We start from the raw sequence: 20,954 nt of genomic DNA on the forward strand, positions 1-20,954 counted from the left end.
TCACCTCCCAAAAGACCAGTCACCACATTGGGCTCTTCAAAGAACCAACTGGCAATTCTATACTTCTGGTGTTTCCTTCACCTCCTCTTTGTCAGAGTGCTATGAAGGTGTGAGAGATTTCTCCGATGCCGTCACCCATGCCATTGGAGCTGTTATTCTCCTTTCTATAGGCCCCTTTCCCCATGGGCCTGTGCCATATTGGATCAGACATTGCAACAGTTACTCAAGATCACTGATGGGTTCTGCTATGTCTGAAGTGACATGCTTTACAGATCACCCTCATGTTTATGCAGCTTTGCTAAGGTATGAGCCGATCTCTGTACTCTTGTGGGCTGCCAAATATCAACTTGTCTCTTTCATCATGGTGATACGTCTACCGATGTGTCAGTTCTTGCTGAACATCTTGCAACACACTTTGCAACAGCATCAGCATCTTCTTACCTGGCCACCTTTTGAATACATAAAAGACAAGTTCAAGGCATCTCCGTACTCTTTATCCCCTTCATGCCAAATTATATAATGAACCTTTCACTGTTCGGAAACTGTCGGGCCCTTGACTTGCCACACAGTATAGTCCCAGGCCCTTATTCAGTTAATAATCAGATGATCCAAAGTCTGAATGTTACTTGGACTCCATGTACTCATGTTGTTCAATGATATGTGGCTAGAGGCTGTTTTCACTTCACATTGATGAGTTAATATGGTTGTCTCACACAGACTGCTACTGGCTATTTGCCTCACCAGTGTGCTCTGCAAACTGCTTGAACTAATGATAGCCTGGTGATTATGTTGGGTTCTCAAAGCATTGAACCTTTTGTCCCCCTGTCAGTCACTACTGGCAAGAGTGTGTGTTTGTATATATATGTCCCTTGGCTCACTGTCCTCAATGTGCTGGAGATATTGCTGATAGCATCCAGTGTTTGAGGAAGGTTCTTGTGTTGACACAGCAAGTTACATGTAGTGAGCACAGTGTGCTTACGTATTATCATCATGGAAGACAAAACTCGTTGCTAAAATGTTGACTGTAGAGGAGGACAATAGATTGGAGGCCCGTGAGTGGAGCAGAGCCTCAATTTACCCTTGACACCAATGAGAGGTGTCCAACATCCATCCATGATACTGGCCCAAATATGACTAACCTGCCTCCTTGCTGAGATCTTGGGACTGTGTGCATAAAACATGCATTGGTAGCTGGCCACCTCCATGCACTTCTGTTAGGTATCAGGCTGATTCTGCATTTTTCTGTTAAGACACCATTGTTACAGATTCCAGTCCACCTACTTTACACAGTACAGTGCCTGGGGAGAAGGCAGGTGCTATACTGTTGTTTTTAATGGAAATAGTTGCATACTGTTTGGCTCCAAAAAGGCAGCACACGGGGTTTGCTGGATTTTCTGGAGGGGTACTCATGCAGTGTAATTTTGTAGGAATAGGGCATCATGTGGTTGAGTGTAGATTTTCAGTTATTGTGCTCAAATTACTTTGCTGTGGTGTACATCAGTTCTGTGGAAAACTTTGCACATTGACAACTGCTCTTGTCATAAAGCAACAATTTGAACATAGTTGAAGCTTAAAATGGACCTTCAAGGATGTTGACAGACTGAACAATGTGCACACACTATATTGTTCCTTTCGTGACTGGAAATACTGAATGCTCTGCTGAACTGTGGTGAGGATGCAGTTTTACTTTTTCCTCCAATGTGCAGATGAATTTGTGGAGCAAGCTCCTGTGGTGAAAAACACATTGAAAAAGATGTTTCTGCCAGAAAACACACAAACTACCAAAGTGATGAGGGTGGTACAAAATTGTTTTTTAGCAGTTTATAATAATCAGTAATTCAGTGTTGATTGTCTCACCGTTTTTGTTTTGCCTTATAGTGATTCATGTAGCTCCTAATACTTGGCACATTCAGGTGTGAGTGCACCCCCCCCCCCCCCCCCCCCCCCACACACACACATCAAATATTAGGTGCATTAGGAATATAGCTACAGGTTCAGAAACAGTTTATTATGGGTTATAATGTTACATATTTTGTTACATTGGTTTTATTTAACCATATTACGTATGTTTGGTAACTAACTTCTTTTCTATATTTGTCATCCCTGTTATTACAGTGTCATCAGTGCTTGAATGTTAAATGTTTAGTGATTAATTTGTGTTGTCTTTGTTGCAGATCAAGCCATTTAATCAATCTCGCATTTTTATTTGGCTACCTGTTGTTTTTTCGAAATACCATTTATTTTGGAATACCATACCCACCACCACATGCAAACCTTGTACAGATGATTCTTACACTCAAGGTAAGATTTCTTTTCACATGTTTCAAAATTACATTTAAACAGTAATTGTTTTTAATAATTTCTTATGACTAATCATCAAAATAAAAATACAGAGGGCTTAGTAAATGGAGTTTTGATAAGGAACCCATGTCCAGAAATGTACTGTTTGGATATAAAATAAGTTTGCATATTGGATCACTTTCAAATCTCCCACTTCACAGTACACAAACAAGCTAAGAAGAGGATGCCGTCTTCAGCTCCTGTTGTATTTATGACACCACATAATAGCCTTCGTCTGAGCACAACAGTAGCTGCAAGAAATTTGTATGTTTGAAAGTAGGAGGGTTGGCTGTGATGCTATACAGTTGCACAGTGCTCTCAACTTGGAAGAGGGCGTCCTTTGTCACATAGAAGGGAACCAAAGAGCAAGTACTTGAAGCACTGCTCTTGCCATGTGCTCCTTCGGCACACAGGTAAAAGCTCATTGTCTCCACTGTGTGCATACTGTGAAGTGGGAGATTCACAGTGGTCCAATGCTCAGATAGACGTTACATCCAAATGGTGCATTTGTGGACATGGTTTCCATATCATAACTTCTATACTTCATTTACTAAGTCCCCTCTACAACCCCAAGAAACATGTAATAGAAATTTTGAATCACCCTGTATTAAAAGATAATGGAGAGAGAGAGAGATTGTCATATCCTTTCTTATAAAGAAATCTACCTCTCTGATCAAATTCAACACAATTTTATTAGCAGGACAGCATATGTGAACACAATAAATTATTATATTGCCAGAAAATCATCTCGGTCTCCTATGCTTCCACAATACAAAACTTCTGCTTTAAATAATCATTCATCCATCCAATGAAAAATTCAGGATGGAATAGGCAATATTAGAAAAGGATAGATTACTACTTACCATGTAGCAGAGATGTTGAGTCACAGGCAGGCAATTCAGAAAGGCTGTCAAACAAGTAAGCTTTTGGCCAAAAAGACCTCCATCGGCATTAGGCAAATACGTCATGTAATTCTGATGAATACCTGTTTCACCAAAAGCTTACTTGTTTGACAGCCTTTTTGACGTGCCCATCTGCAACTCAATATTTCTGCTATATGGTGAGTAGCAATCTATCCTTTTCATAATGTTGTCATTCATTCATCCGTCCATATACACATGATGTTCTGAAAATCCTGTCATGAAGGATAAGCTTAGGAATGCAGAACGATGTAAGTTATATGACTACTAGTCAAATGAAAATAAGAGATATGGAAAAAAGCAATAAACTATTTATTTTTCAGAAGTAATCACCATATTTGTTAATACATTTATCCCACTGAGAAAATACAATCAGTGCCTCCACGGAAAAATATCGGTGTTTGCATCCACATATGCAGTTCTTCATCTGAAGCAAATCGATGGTCATGAATGTCTTTTTTTCAGGGCTCCAGAAATAGGGAAATCACATGAGTAGAGATTGAGACTGTATGGAGGATGTGTAATGCCTTCCCAGCAAAACTTCTGCAACATAGTTCAAACAGCAGGCAGCTCTGAGAAAGCCATGATGACCTTTTTCTTTAACTGTAAGGGCCTACTGTTCATTGACTTTGTGGGACATGGCATCACACTTCATTCACATTGATACACAGACACTTTGCAGACATTGAAGCACACCATCACCATGGAGGATGTATAATGCCTTCCCAGCAAAACTTCTGCAACATAGTTCAAACAGCAGGCAGCTCTGGGAAAGCCATGATGACCTTTTTCTTTAACTGTAAGGGCCTACTGTTCATTGACTTTGTGGGACATGGCATCACACTTCATTCACATTGATACACAGACACTTTGCAGACATTGAAGCACACCATCAAATCCAAAGTTTAGGAATGTTGACTGGTGGCAGGATAATACCCACCCACATGTTGCCTAGGTTGTTTCACATGCACTGCAGAAGTGTGGCTGGGGAGCCCTTACACATTCTACATATAATCCCAATCTCTCCTCATGCTATTTCTTTATTTTTGGAGCCAATGGCCATTGATTTGCTTCAGATGAAGAGGTGCACACCTGGGTACAACTGTGGTTCCATAGGCACTCACAAATGTTTTACATGAAGGAACTGATCATCTTGTCTCACAGTGGGATCAGAGCAGAAGCAGCCACTGAGGGCTACTTCTGTTAAGGAAACTACCAGAAAATAACGAAGTGCTAATCTACTCTTGCTCATAATTGTGGAAATTATTTCTATATAACTTAAACTGAGAAAAGAAATTGCTTTTAAGAGAAAACCACTGCTCTTCTTCTTATATACCCAACTGCTGTTTTTATCTATCACTTCACACAACATGTTTCTGTAACATTATTAACTTCAGAGACCACTATCAGCTGCCTATATTCTGGAAAAGTTAGAAACTCATACAATATTAATATTAGTGTAACCAGAAATTACATCCTCAAGTACAAATATTCTAATAAATTGTGGGGGTGACTAATAATACACTCTGTGTTTAATTAATAACTGAGGATTTCCAATTTCCTGCCTGATGTCTACTGGCGATTTTTGTAGACTTTTGCTGCAGAATGTATAACTTCATTATGAACCCTAAGCAGGGATCTATAGTATCTTTGGAAGTTATGTCTACTTCTAGTATTGTGATTATGAAATTCACAATTCACCCTAAATTCAGTCTTATTATTTATTGTAAAAATGATTAGGAAGCAAATGTATTGACACATAAGTATGCAAATTCCAAGGTCTCAGGAGAGATTTCTTTACATAACATTCTCATCCATGCTTCTGTGGGATAAATACCATTTCATCCCCGTAAGCCTCCTGGCCACAATTTCTTGTAGCCCCGTGCCCAGTACTCACATTGACTCTGCCAACTTCACTCATCCTGCACCCATAACCTCTTCAATGCAATCTTCCCTTCCTTTGTTCTTTCACACGACCCCAGTCCTCTGTTCCACATCATCATCATCTGGTGCTGCTGCAAAACCTCACTGGTGCAAATGAGACATTCCTGTCCCATTCCCATGCTGCTTCTCCCTCCCACATTCCTGTCCCAAGCATCTATCATTGGCTACCCTTCCCCAAGTCTCCCTCTCACTCCTTGCCTTCTTTGTCCCCTCTCCCACTCCACCCAGTGAAACCCTACACCCCAGTCAGGCTGCAGAGCTGCAGACCAGGCATTGTTTACTCAGCTGGCACAGTGTAACAGTACACGTGTGTGTTTGTTGAGAGGATATGAGATTTTGCATGGTTTTATCGGTAATGATTCTCATTAAAGTTAGTGGACTACTCATAAACTTCTGTACTTTAGTAGAAAATAAATGAACAAGTGTGACAAATTTTGCGTTAGTGGGAAATGGGATATCATCATCTCAAGAATTAAAGTTATCTCTGTTTACAATCCTTGATTCATTATATTATGTTCTGTTATTGTTCTGTGTGTTTGTCTGAGGTATTTCTTTTGGGCTTCATGCAGTGCTGAGGTTAGTCAGTCTGCACCTGGCATCATCACAAGTGCAGCAAAGAGACCTCCGTGCCGTATGCTGCTCCAAGGAATGTTGACGATCTGAACATCTGAAGGACAATAATGTCAACTGCATTGATGTACATAGTAAGGATGCTCATTGGGTCACTAATACGAGGGCTATCCACAAAGTACATTACGTTTTGGAATTAAAAATAAATAAAGTATTGGAAATTTTTTTTATTATATACAGATGAAAGCCACACTTAAATACTACTTTTCTACATAGTTGCCATTTAAATTAAGGCACTTATCATAGTGATGGACGAGCTTAGAAATTCCTTTGTCGTAAAATTCGGCCGCCTGCGCCTTCAACCACGTGGTTTCCTCTTCTTGAAGCTGTGCGTCGTCATCAAAACGCTACATAGCCAACCACTTCATTGCTGAAAATAAGTGGAAGTCGCTCGGTGCCAGGTCGGGACTGTACAGCAGATGAGGAAACAACTCCCACTTAAAAGATTCGAGAACTTCACGAGTGGCATTTGCCGTGTGGGCCCGGGCGTTGTCGTGAATCAGCAAGATCTTTGAGCCCAACTTTCCCCTGCGCTTGTTTTGTATTGCTCTTCTGAGGTTGTGCAGAGTTTGGCAATACCTTTGAGAGTTTACTGTAGTGCCTCTTTCCAGGAAATCCACAAAAATCACACCTTTTCTGTCCCAAAAGACAGTCATTACGTGGTTGAAGGCGCAGGCGGCCGAATTTTACAATGAAGGAATTTCCAAGCTCGTCCATCGCTACGATAAGTGCCTTAATTTAAATGGCAACTATGTAGAAAAGTAGTATTTAAGTGTGGCTTTCATCTGTATATAATAAAAAAATTTCCAATACTTTATTTATTTTTAATTCCAAAACGTAATGTACTTTGTGGATAGCCCTCGTATGTTAGACTCAATACAAGTCAGTCACTATATCATAAGAGAAGATTAAAGTCTGTATTTATATTCAAGTTGTTGGATTACTCCTTTAGTACAGTTGTTAACTTATGAGTAACTAAGGAGGATCTGCTGGGAGTCTGTCGACTTTTACTGAATGCAGAAGTGTTCAACAACAGCCGCCATATGGACTCACACAGAAACAGAGAGAGAGCTGGAGTGTGTGTGGGGGGGGGGGGGGGGGGGTAGATAAATCTACTAGATGGTGCCTCTTCATTTTATTGTCTATCTGGATGCTTCAGAATTTCATACCTGTACATTGTTTTTATTTGTTTGGAATTTCATTGCACAAACATCTGTATCATTAAGGATTAAACTGTTCCATTTTCAGTTTCTGTACATCCCTCTTTCAATAAATCATGGAATAACAGCTGTTACCATATCTTTAAGTAATAGAGATGACGCCTGCTACTGTATTTATAGGTCATATTTTATAATATGACTTATAAATAAATGTTAACATTTACAATATAGTTGGCTTAATAACCACCAGCAGTTATGCACATATCCTGCTTCTCTGAAGTCCAATACATGAATTACAATTAACAGTTTTTCAACTGTTCTTCTTTTTTCTTGTTACAATAATCAACGATATAAAACACTGTAAGATACATAAATACTCCTTGTTCTTCCAATACGACTTACGTGGCACGAGCGGTAATCACTTGTCGATGCCGTTCGACCATCGCGTTTACCTTATGCTTGTGACTCCTTTCCAGCCTGCACACACAACCATGTGTCGATTTTTCACACAGACTGCACCTATGTCTCTACATTGCACCAGCTGGATGCACAATGCTGCATTTCAGCAGGTAGATAAGGTTGTGGAAGATTTGAATAATAGAGTGAGAGAGGCAGCAGGCAGGGAGAGGGGTCGGAGTTGGGTGACTAGTGCCTGGGTGGGAGGCAGCCAGTTTGGCAGCTGGGGGTGTGAGAAGGAGGGGTGGCAGTGCATGGGCTAGGCATGTGATACATGGTTGTCAAAGCTGAAGGTGAGCAGCACAAGCTGAAGGTTACATAGGGACATGAATTTGGGAGGGGGTGATTTGCCTGATGACCATTGGCTTTTAGTCCTGGATGGAAGAATTTCCAAAATGGCTAAGTTTGTAAACTGCCATGATTAAAGTATACACTGCATGCCAAAATGGCACTATCCAAACTGGCACTGAGGCAACTATGGTGCACCATGGGCCTTAGATGACAGGAGTGAATAACAGCTGTGGAGATGTGTATGGGCAGATAGACATGCGACTGTTGAGCAGCTGTCCACCCAGACAAACCAAGGAGCCACCAACAGTGTCTCCTCCACAACTGTTCAGGGACTGTTGCTATGTATGAGCATCTGCAGCAAGCACCTGGTTCGTGCACCCATGCTGACTGTTGTTCATCAGCGACAAAGGCTGGAATTTACATGCCAATGCTGCAACTGAGTGGTGGTGATGACCTTTTTAAATAAATCACATTTTATTCTCCATTTGTCAGATGTCTGTTGGTGACATGGCATAAAACATCTGGAAGTAAACCGCCTGCAAGAATAGTCCAAAGAGTCAAGGCCTCAGGGTAATCCCTGGGTGATCTCATCATTCTGGAAGGTGCGATGTATCAACACAAGCATACTTGTATCCATGGGGACCATGTTCACCCCTACACACAGTTTCTTTTTTGCTCAGCATGATGGCACCTATCAGTAGAACAGTGCAACATGTCACACGGCTCACAGTGTATGTTGCGTGGTTCAAAGAGTACAGATGAGTTATCATACTCCCCTGGCCATCGAACTCCCCACATTTAAGCCCAATTGAGAATCTGTGGGATCACCTGAGTTGGACAGTTCATGCCATTAATCCTCAACTGATAAACCTAGCACAGCTGGTCACAACACTGGAGTCAGCATAGCTCCACATCCATGCCAGTACCTTCCAGAACCTCGCTGCCTTTATTCCTGCTTGTCTCACAGCTGTTCGCACAGCAAAAGGTAATTATTCAGGCCTTTGGCAAGTGATCACATTAATGTGATGGACAATGTATCCTCCTTCAGCATGAATGTTGCTGATAATCTTACAACATTTATCAAATTTTATTGGCCTAGTGCTGTATGTTTAACTCCCAAGTGCATTTGCCATGGGTAATGTACTAAATTCAACTAGTTTATCTGCACAATGCAGCTGTCTGACACATTTATCAACAATATAAATTCTGTTTGTGTTATGTGATTTAATACATTTGTAATACAGTTAGTAATATTCTCATAGTGTCTCTGTTTGTTTTTCTCTGTTTCATTAAGACGTATGTTACAATGCAATAGAGCCCCAATAATCCAAACCCTGCATATCTGAAATTTTGGAGAATACGAAAAAAGACTGAGAAGAAGGAAAAATTAAAAAAAAAAGCTTGTTTTTAGTGTAAGGAAAGGATTTTATTATGATACAGCACTGAACAACTCAATTATTGAAACACAATTTATTGAAAAGAAATGTTCATTCCAGTGGTAACTATAGTACTTTATCACAAGTTTATGAAGTAGTACTGTAATTTTCACTTATAGTAACTTGCAAAATCTGTAATCTTCTTTTGTCATAAAGAAGTGAGTCTGCATGATGATGCAATGTTGAGCCAGTGCCGCATAAACATCACATTTGTTGGTGCGGCAATAATGTGCTGTTCTACTTAGTGTAATGTCAATTCAAGAGCATCTGCAGCGTCAGAATGTTGCACAATATGTTTAGGGGTGTCTTCTTCTTCACTGTCTTCATCTTCAAAGTTATCATCAGTAGATTCTGGACTGCAGAGACAGTGGCTTCATCACTAATTTCTTGATGATTGTTATCATTGACTCATATTCATTCTTGAAGGCAGTTTTCCACTGTGTTCTTGAACACTGGGATTTCTTGAACAAGTTGAAGGATATTACTATTGTCTGGGCCTGGAATGGATGGGATTTCTTCAAACATGAGACTTGGCCACAATTTCTTCCACAATGTTTGTTGTAAATGTTTGTTCATTTTGTCACAAGCCTCAGCTAGCCAGTAGATAGATGTTCTGAGGTGGAACAGTTACGTCCTTCATTTAGAAACTGTAGGAGCTTCTTTATTGTTATTGAACTTAAAGGTTTTGTAACACGCCTTGATCCATTGGTTCCAAAATAGAGGTTACATTTGTCGGCAAAAATAAAAAGAGCTTTGATATACTCATTGAGTAGCTGCATTTCCGAAGGATGAGCTGGAGCATTGTCAGTAATCGTCAATTAAAAGTAGAGCTCGAGATGGCAGTCCATTTTCTGTATTGAATCTTCTAACACAGGGGACAAATTGTATCTAAAACCATTCACTAAACAAAACACCAGTCATCCAAGCTTTACTTTGATTTTTTTTTTGTAATAAACAGGAAGAGCTTTGATAATTATGGCTTTGAGGGCTCATGGTTTCGCAGGCTTTCCAGTTACCATGAGAGGTAATTTGTTAGTTACCACAACATTGCTACAGGCTAAAACAGGAAGGCATTGTTTATTCATTTTAAAACATGATGCACACAACTCTTCTTTTGAAACGAGATGTTTTGTAAGGAGTGCTTTGAAATTCAGGTGTTTTGTCAGCATTATAAACTAGGTACTGAAGCAAGTGATTTTTCTGATGGTATCAAGTCTACAAACTCATCTAAGAATGCATCTGTGGCAGCAACAGTGGCTGATAATTTTTCTCCACTTATTTTTAATTGTCGTATGACATTGCTGGCAGTTTTGTTGGATCATCATTCATAAGTTTCTTCTGTTGCAATCTCTTTTCTTGAATCAAGGTACTTCTAATAGGAACACCTTTTTGTTCTCTGAGTAACCCAAGAGAAATTCCAGTCATTAGTTTTATCATACAATGATACAGTGGAGTTGTGACCTTGTTGCAAAGTTTTTTCATGAGTTGTGTTGCAAAAGCTTTCAATTTCCCTCCGATTCCCCACCCTTCCCCAGTCACTGATGGTGGCTTTCCCAGCACCAAATATACCCCATGGGGGCTCCCCACCCTTTGGTGGATTCGTGCTTTGTGACGAGAGAGCTCCAGCCTTTGCAGCTTTTTTTCCCTTCCGTGCTTGGTGACGACAGAGCTCCAGCCTTTGCAGCTTTTTTTCCCTTCTGTGCTTGGTGACGACAGAGCTCCAGCCTTTGCAGCTTTTTTTCCCTTCCATGCTGCATGTCTGTCCTCTTGATATTCCTCTTCATCCCCCTTGGGGAATCTGGGATGTTGCTGGAAATGTGTTTTGCATATTCCGTCACTGATATTAGAATAGTCTCTCCACTGTCTGTCATTCCTTCTTTCTTTTTTCGTTCCCCTTCTCCTATCCTTCCTCTGCTTCGGCATTTGAGGTTCCTATTTTCCTTCTTCCTCCATATATGTTCCTGAAGACCAGCCCACGCATCTGACTCATAACAGATTACTGGGTAACGTATAATTCCCAGCCCCAGGTTGACAGATAGGGTTCTCACATACCCCTTATAAGGGCCAGGCCCAGGGAGGGGTGATTGCCTGAACTGTTACCTTCCTAAATTGCCAATTAATCCCTCAGTCAGGTGTTCGGGAGGTGTGACCTGAGGTGTGTAAAATCACCTAAGGCAGGTGCGCCGCCTTCTGAGGGGGGTCCCCCAATTGGAAGGAGCATGCCATTGGAAATGCTGGCTATCATGGGGGATTTTCTCACAATGAGCCAATCATCTTTTTCACTGTCAGCCTCTACCAAATGTAAACAGAATGAGGCTAATGATTCAAAGACCCTACCAGCTGCACCACGGTTCCTCTTGATTTCATGTACTGATACAGTCAGTCCTTCACTGTGATAAATCTGTTTATTATTCAGAAATGTGTTGATGCAATTGCTGGCCTTGTGAAATCCTGCTCTTGTTTATGAAATGGCACTTTGCTTTTGGAGGCTACTTCTGATTCTCAAGCACAACAACTGCTTGCAGCTTCTCTCCTCCACAGCTATCCTGTTCTTGTCAAGGCCCATTGAAAGCTGAATTCTTCCCGTGGTGTTACTTACACTAGGCTGCTCGATGGTCTGACTGATGCAGAAATCCAAATGTACCTTCCGATCAGGGTGTCAGTGCAGTCCATCGGGTGATTAGAAGAGTAGATACATCCTTACTGCCCACATGTGCCCTTTTTCTCAACTCTGATAGAGTAGTGCTCCTGTCAAAGATCAAAGCAGGCTGTGAAGTTATCATAGTACGACCATACATTCCGAACTCAATGCACTGCTACCAGTGTCATCGTAACAACCACTCTCGAGAGTCGTGTCGACACCCGGCCAAATGGGTAATCACAATAATACAATGCCAGTATTGTTCTGATGACGATGCGCTGTAGTGACCACATCATATATATTTGCAATTGTGAATAATGACTACCATCAGCTGTAGAATGGAATGATGATAACGAAAATTTGTGCTGGACCGAGACTCGAACCTGGATTTCCTGCTTATCGTGAGCAGTCGCCTTACCATTTGGCTATCCATACACAACTCGCGGCCAGACCCAAACTTCCATATGTCGTCAACTGTGCATCTGAACTGTATGTGAATACACATCATGGATGTGCGAGTACAGATCATAGATGTACAGTTGGTGACATATAGGTGTTTGGGTCTGGCCATGAGTCGTGCACAGATAGCGGGAAATCCAGGTTCGAGTCCCGGTCTAGCACAAATTTTCATTGTTGTCATTCCATTCTACAGTTGATGGTTGTCATTATTCACAATTGTGTTATCATATTTACCTGCCAATACGGGGCATGGAACTTTCAAGCACAATGTCTGATCTGTGCGGGAATACACATAATGGATGTGCAAATACAGATCATAGATGTACGGTTGACGACATATGGACATTTGGGTCTGGCCAAGAGTTGTGCATGGATAGCCAAATGATTAGGGGACTGCTCGCAATAAGCAGGAAATCTAGGTTCGAGTCCCAGTCTGGCACAAATTTTCATTGTTGTCATTACATTCTATGGCTAATGGTAGTCATTATTCGCAATTGGGAATTCTTATGAAATGTGTAACTTGTTGTAGGGATGCTCACGACGGTGATTACCCATCTCCTCCCCACAGTATTAACTGCAATGGCAACCATACCGCCTCCTCCAAAGATTGTCCTGTGTATCTCGATTAGCAGACTATCCCGGAAATATGGGTGAAGGAGAAAGTACCTTACCCGGTCGCTCGCACGTTGTTGAGTAGTCGGAAACCCTGCCTTCTACCATTTGGCACCTACAGTACTGTTCTTGCTACATCTTGCTCCACAAAGGACAGGGCCATGCAGATATACAACCTCAAATTTAGCACTATGGTTGTGAAATTGCGCAGCATCATGGTAGTGTCCCCGTCTTTTCCTCCAGCTGTGCAACAAGCCACAGAACTTCTGCCTCATGAGATGAAGTCACCTGCTACACAACAGGCAGGCCGGAAAGGACAGCAGTAAAGCTCCCTCAAAGACTTCCTACATCCCTCCTGCCAACAAACATCTGAGTCCTCCTCTGCCAACCAGAAAGGCTCCAGGAAGTCCAACAAAGGGAAATGGTTTTCTCCTTCAGTGATTTGGAGATCCTCTTTGACGGTGTCACCACATAATACCCTCACCCAGCTGACCTCCATGTCGCTGGTGCACACTACCAACCATTTTTCTGTCCTGGACTCCGCAGATTGATAGAAAGAGAATGCCGATGCCGATGCCGATGCCTCTGACCTCATGGAGCAGGAAACTCCAGCCTCTGCGCCCTGTAGCAGTGAGTCTTCGAAGGCTGGCACTCGGCAGATGCCAAGGTGACACACCTTCATTTTTTCCTCGTCATGACTCTCCTTCAGTGGTACGGTTGCTGCCTTCGATCTGAGAAAGAGGACTTACTTGAACTCTGCCTCCAGGAAACAAAATTGCATCCTCATGGCCACTTTTAGCTCTCACATTTCTACCCAGTCCGCTTTGACCTTCCCGCTGAGGATGGCATTTCATCTCATGGGGGAGTCGTGCTACTCATCCAGGATGATGTTCATAGTCTACCCATCTCCCTGACTACCTGGCTCCAAGCATTTTTCTTCCTCATTTGACATTTTTTTCCTTTTTACCATTTTCATCCCTCCACCATTCAATGTATCAGGGCAGACTTCCTCCAGCTTATTGGACAGCTACCTCATCCCTTTCTGTGTCTCGGTGACTGTAATGCGCGCCACCCTCTTTGGGGTTCTCCCAGAATGTGCCCTCTTGGCTGACCTTCTCAATCAACTTATTATTATCTGCCTTAACATAGGGGCACCCACATTCCTGTCAGAATCCACACTCACCTATTCCAGTTTGGACCTATCCTTCTGCACTGCCCAGCTTGCCCATCACCTTGAGTGGTCCATTCTCTCTGACACATACTAGAGTGACCATTTCTCGTGTGCAACCCGTTTGCTGACTCCTACCCCACCTCTGTGCACACCCAAATGGCAGCATTCTAAGGGCAACTGGAGGCTTTACTCCTCCCTGGCGACCTTTGATGAACAACATTTCTCCAGTTGTGATGACCAGGTAGAATATCTTATGAACGTTATCCATACCACCGCAGAATGTTCCACTCCTCGCTCTTCCTCTTTATTGTACCATGCCCTGGTTCCTTGGTGGGCTGAGGCGTGTCACACCACAGTTTGCATGCAGAGACGTGCTGGAATTCATTTACTAGTTCTTATAACGGTTCCACTCCCTCTTGCGTCATGTGGGTCAACCTCAGATGGCTCTCTGGGACCAAGGTCCATTCCCCAGTTTGTGGCCTGACAGTAGCAGTCGATGTCATAGTGGACCCTTTTGCTATCTTCAACACCTTGGGCCGCCATTTTGTTGAGATTTCGTGCTCCTTCCACTATCACCCTGCTTTCCTCCATCAGAAAAGAGTGGAGGAGGCTCATGTGATGCCCTTCTCTTCTCAGAAACGTGAGTGCTACAGTGCTGCCTTTACTATGAGGGAGTTAGATCATCCCGATCCCGATCCTCCGCCCCAGGGCCAGATGATGTTTACATTTAGTTGTTTGAGCACCTTTCCCTTGCGGGCGAGGACTTTCTCCTTCATACGTACAACCACATCTGGGCAGAGGGCATGTTTCCCAGACACTGGCGTGAAGCCACTGTCATACCTATACCTAACCCCCGGTTAGGATAAACACCTTCCTTCTAGCTACCACCCCAATTCTGTCACCAGCTGTGTTTGCAATGTGATGGAACATATGATCCATGCCCAGCTGACATGGTGGCTCGAATCTCACAATTTATTAACCACTGCACAGTGTGGATTTTGAGTGTACCATTCTGCAGTTGACCATCTCATCACTTTGTCCACCCATGTCACGAGTGAGAAAGCTTACGACACCTACTGGAGGACTGGTATCCTCCGTACTCTGTAGATGTGAGGCTTCCGAGGCCGCATGCCTCATTTCCTTCATGAGTTTTTAAAGGTCCAAGTTTTTGAGATACATGTGGGTTCTGCCTTGTCAGGTGCCTTTATCCAGGAAAACGTTGTGCCTCAAAATTCCACCCAGAGCGTCGTCCTCTTTGCTATTGCCATTAACACTATAATGGCCTGTATCCAGCTGAGCATCTCCGGCTCCCTTTTTGTTGATGGTTTTGCCATCTATTGCAGTTCTCTGTGGACTTGTCTCATTGAGCGGCGTCTTCAGCAATGTCTTGATCATCTTTACTCATGGAGCATCAACAGTGGCTTTTGTTTTTCCACTGACAAAACTGTTTGTATGAATTTCTTGCAGCGCAGTTGGTTTCTTCCTGTGTCTGTACATCTTGGGTCTGTTGCTCTTCCGTACATTGAAACTACAAATTTCCTGGTGCTTATGCTCGTTAGGAAATTTTTTTGGTCATCCCACGTGTCTTACCTGGCAGCCCGCTGTATGCAGTCCCTCAGTATCCTGTGTGTCCTAAATGGTACTTTCTGGGGAGCAGGTCGAACCACCCTCCTCCATTTGTACTGGTTCCTTGTCCGTTTGAAACTAGACTATGGGTGTTTCATTTACTCATATGCAATTCCGTCTCTCTTACGCTGTCTCAATACTATCCACCATCGTAGCATCTGTTTGGCCACTGGCACCTTTTACACCCGCACGCTTGAGAGTCTGTAGGCAGAAGCTGCCGAACTATTGCTGTCCTACCGTCATGACTTTCTCCGCAGCAGATATGCTTTTTGTCTGGCAAGCATGGCCACCCATTCTGTGCCTCCTCCTTCGATGGCTCCTTTGATTGCCAGTAGAGGGTGCGTCTCTCTTCTCTGTTACTTTCTGGAGTTTGCTTTTGGCTCTTGCTCTGGCGGCTTAACTTCATGCTACCTGCCACTTTCCTGATGGGTGTGAACTCTTCACCACCTTGGCTTCATGCAGCAGCCCGTGTTCACCTTGACCTTCATTCGCTACCTAAGGAAACTACTCTTGCCTCGCTCTATTGCCTTCAGTTTCATGACGTTCGCATGGAACTTCGTGATAGTATCTTTGTGTACACTGATGGCTCTCGGACTGAGCATGATGTCAAGTATGCCTTCATCAGTGGTACCAAAGTTTTCCAGTATCAGCTTCCACAACACTGCTCAGTATTTACAGCAGAATTTTTCACCCTGTATTAGGCCACGCAGTACATCCGGCAACAAAGCATTTCAATTGTGTCATCTGTTCCGATGGCAAAGGACATTTAATCTTTAGTTCAGTACTTGTTTCTGTATGGCATACTTTATAGACCTTACTCGACGTTCCTATTTTTAACTGTCTTCTCTTCCATCGATTGTAATTGATGTGTAGTCATTTTTAAATTCTCTCTTTGTTTTCCTGCTCTACAGTCCTGACATGGGTGTGTATGACTGTAGTTGTTTTTGCACACTAAAGCAAAACAAAACAAACTGACACCAAGTTCAACAACCAATTTTGTAGCACCTTCCCTATTGTCAAGCCACCAAAGCACTTCCAGTTTTCCTTTTAAAATATGGAAAATATTTTTCTGTTTGCTTGACATGTACTGTACAGTACAACACCTGTTTTATACGTACAATATTATCTTTATTTATGAACAAAAAGTGTGAACACAGTGCTGTATAAATCAACCCAATTTATTCTGTGTACTGTAAGAAAAATATCTGTTAACAGCAGCCAAGTAAGCTGTGCTTATTCTGTATACTGTAAAAAAAACATCTGTTAACAGCAGCCAAGTAAGCTGTGCTTTAATAACTCCTCTGAACAAGATAATGACACTACCACATGTGATTGGCTATGTACACTATGTGATCAAAAGTATCCGGAAACCCCCAAAAACATACCTTTTTCATATTAGGTGCATTGTGCTACCACCTATTGCCAGGTACTCCATATCAGTGACCTCAGTAGTCGTTAGAAGTCATGAGAGGGCAGAATGGGGCACTCCGCGTAACTCGCAGCTTTGGATGTGTTCAGGTGATTGGGTGTCACTTGTGTCATACGTCTGTACATGAGATTTCCACAAACATCCCTAGGTCCAATATTTCAGATGTGATAGTGAAATGGGAACGTTAAGAGACACGTACAGCACAAAAGCGTACAGGCCGACCTCGTCTGTTGACTGACAGAGACCGCCGACAGTTGAAGAGGGTTGTAATGTGTAATAGGCAGACATCTATCCAGACCATTACACAGGAATTCCAAACTGCATCAGGATCCACTGCAAGTTCTATGACAGACAGGAGGTGAGCTCATAAGCCACACATCATGCCAGTAAATGTCAAACAATGCCTCACTTGGTGTAAGGAGTGTAAACGTTGGACGATTGAACAGTGGAAAAACATTGTGTGGAGTGATGGATCATAGTACACATTGTGGTGATCCGATGGCAGGGTATGGGTATGGTGAATGCCCGATGAATGTCATCTGCAAGTGTGTGTAGTGACAACAGTAAAATTCGAAGCCTGTGGTGTTATGGTGTGGTCGTGTTTTTCATGGAGGGGCTTGCACCCTTTGTTGTTTTGTGTGGCACTGTCTCAGCAGAGGCCTACATTGATTTTTAAGCACCTTCTAGCTTCCCATTGTTGAAGAGCAATTCGAGGATGGTGATTACATCTTCCTGTTCATAATGCACGGCCTGTGTTAGAGTGGTTACACGACAATAACGTCCCTGTAATGGACTGGCATGCACAGAGTCCTGACCTTAATCCTATAGAACGCCTTTGCGATGTTTTGGAATGCCGATTTCCTGCCAGGCCTCACCGACCGACATCGATACCTCTCCTCAGTGCAGCGCTCTGTGAAAAATGGGCTGCCATTCCCCAAGAGATCTTCCAGCACCTGACTGAACGTATGCCTGCTAGAATGGAAGCTGTCATCAAGGCTAAGGGTGGGCCAACACCATATTGAATTCCAGCATTACCGATTGAGGGCACCACGAACTTTTAAGTCATTTTCAGTCATGTGTCCGGATACTTTTGGTGACAAAGTGTAGTTGTACTGTTGTGGAGGATTTTGCATGGTATTCGCAGCATTACCACTTCCTCATGTCACTACATTGCCACTTTTTCACATTGCTACACTACGTTGGTTTGTGGCTGGTAGTCCTATCTAGTAACTTTATTTGTGTTGAACATATGTTTTTTCCCAGATAATCCAACCATTTCCAAATCCAGACTGTACCCCAATTTAGTTCCGAATACTGGGATTATTTATTACTGGATACAACAAAACTCTAAGGGAAATAATATTACCATTTATTTCAGCTTTCTGGCTTGGCTTTTGAAAAGAATGATTCCGAAAGTAAGAATGTGTCAGAAAAGTCCAGCGATAAGCTAGAACTCCAACAGCAAGAAGAAATTAATTATGATGGATTGGAAATATTTCATTATGCTTTTTGTTATGTTGGTGTTCTCACAGGTATGTTTTAAGTCATGCACAATATTTATATAACTGCAAGTCGCAATTTTAGCAACAGTACTTTGTTTTTAATTTTGCTGTCATTTCAGTGATACTTTAGTTCTGAAAAAAAATATGGCTTCTATGCTTCTTGCTACTTCAATCATTAAGCTTTGTATTAATAATGACACTCATGTTTTAATGCTAATTTGTAAGCAGCTGAGTTTGTTTCATGGTGCACAAAATAATATTATGAGTCTATCCTGTTTTAAAAACTTGAAAAACTTTTACTGATGAGAATGTTATAGGTTATATAAAGACAGCCTTCAATTCTAGATTTTGGAGTAAAAATTAGATGACCTGTAACTTGACAAGCTTCAGATCCATTTTTAATCAGGTTCTAGATTTTCCCAATGCAAAAATTAACAAATTGTTTTCCAGTATTGTATTGAAATGTTATAGTATTTTTAATGGTACCATATATCAATACACTGCCAGTTATGTCACCTTAAAGTACCATTTACATGAGTGAGTCACTTTATGTCATTTGTAACACTGCACCCTCTACTCCTTCCTTCCTCCGTTTCCTGTTTCTGTGCGGGTCCTGAAAATTCAAAATTCTCATTCTGTAATAGATCAGTACAGTAAATTTTTTTGATGGAGGTGTAAGACAGTGACATATTGAATCTTTTTTCAGACCAAGGCTTCTTCCTGGACAAGACACAATATAGCTCTGAAAATGAAATCTAGAAATTCAACTGTGAATCTTGGTTTGGCAAACCGTTTCAGCATCTCAATTAGGTTTTTGGGTGTGATTGTTTTACTACACCTTCATAATCTTGTGTATTTTAGATTCACAAAGGTTACAGTTCATCTGTGCTAGATGGCTCCTACCTAGATGGCTTTCTGAGATTTTTCATAACTGTGAAAGTACAACTTACTGAAAATTGGATAGTTGCACACACTTTTCTCACAGAACATACATACCTGCACCACTAACTACTCCAGTCCAGTCACAACCATCATCTATCCCATCAAAGGCAGGCCTACCTGTGAAACCAGTCATGTGATCCACAAGCTAAGCTGCAACCACTGTGCTGCATTCTACGTGGGCCTGACAACCAACAAGCTGTCTGTACACATGAATGGCATCCAACAAACTGCAGAAAAGAAACAGCTGGACCACCCTGTTGCTGAGCATGCTGCCCAACATGACATTCTTCATTTCAGTGACTGCTTCACAGCCTGTGCCATCTGGATCCTTCCCACACTAGATTTTCTTAATTGCACAGGTGGGAACTCTCCCTACAATATATTCTATGATTCCGTAACCCTTCTGGCCTCAATCATTGTTAGTCATTGTCCATTACCCAGCTATCTGTTTCCCTGTTCCCATTCCAGCACTACACAGCCCTCTATTCCACCAATGCACCCACAGTCTTTTTGCTTCACTCCTTCTGCCCCCGTCCACCCCCCTGCCCCCATCTTCCATCTAACTTCCTGACTGCACCTACTTGCCCTACCCTCTCCCCACCTCGTCCCTATGTGCTCCCACAAGCAGCACTCTACCATCCACCACCCCTACCCTGCCATCCTGCCCCAGCATCTTCCTTACCCTTACTACCCAGTTTGCTTCTCCCATCATGTGCTGTTGCTTGGAGTCTGGCCTTGGTAGCCAGAGACAGTGGTCTTGTGTGTGTGTGTGTGTGTGTGTGTGTGTGTGTGTGTGTTCTGATATTCTGATGAAGACCTGTTTGGCTGAAAGTTTTGTTTGACAGTCTTTTTGTTGCATCTGTATGTGACTCAGCAACTGTGCTATATGGTGAGTAGCAACTATCCTTTTCATAATATTGTCATTATTCCATTCTGAATTTTCCGTTGTTTGATTTTGTCTTTACGTATTCTATGGACTGGGGATCAATCTTCGACCATAAATATAATAGACTGGCCCTGACGTCATTTTCGTGGCTCCAACATCTTTGGGCTAAAGTCACGTGAATGTTGGCAGAACATGGTTGTTTCGTGTTGCGCTTATGGCTGTACTCAGCGTTTTGTCGGGGGAAATGGCATTACATTTCACGTGTAAGTGTTCCTGTGACAGTGCAGATGCGTTTATTGAAATCTGCTGACGTGACTTTTATATGTTTTTTACACTTGAAATAGAGTATCACGTAAATTAAAGTGTTGAAAGTGATGCCTGTAAAGTCAGACTCATATTACATTTTGGAAAGTATCTGTGATAATTTGGTTACAGAAGTAAGTATAGCTGTTTCTCGTTCCTACTCATAGGTTCCCTAAGGATGAAAACCGAAGGCAGCTTTGGTGGAT

At 42.2% G+C, this 20,954-nt stretch overlaps 1 protein-coding gene across 1 annotated transcript in view; it reads left to right on the forward strand.

Moving 5' to 3' along the window:
- The window catches only part of LOC126457935 (lysophospholipid acyltransferase 7), a 142,437-nt gene that overhangs the window by 31,421 nt on the left and 90,062 nt on the right, over nucleotides 1–20,954 (forward strand). Inside the window, exons 2-3 of the mRNA XM_050094645.1 lie at nucleotides 2,175–2,301; nucleotides 18,494–18,647. Coding sequence (XP_049950602.1) covers nucleotides 2,175–2,301; nucleotides 18,494–18,647 — 281 coding nt within the window. The remainder of the gene's footprint in view (nucleotides 1–2,174; nucleotides 2,302–18,493; nucleotides 18,648–20,954) is intronic.

Source organism: Schistocerca serialis, chromosome 2 (genome assembly GCF_023864345.2).
Source record: "Schistocerca serialis cubense isolate TAMUIC-IGC-003099 chromosome 2, iqSchSeri2.2, whole genome shotgun sequence".
Lineage (NCBI taxonomy): Eukaryota > Metazoa > Arthropoda > Insecta > Orthoptera > Acrididae > Schistocerca > Schistocerca serialis.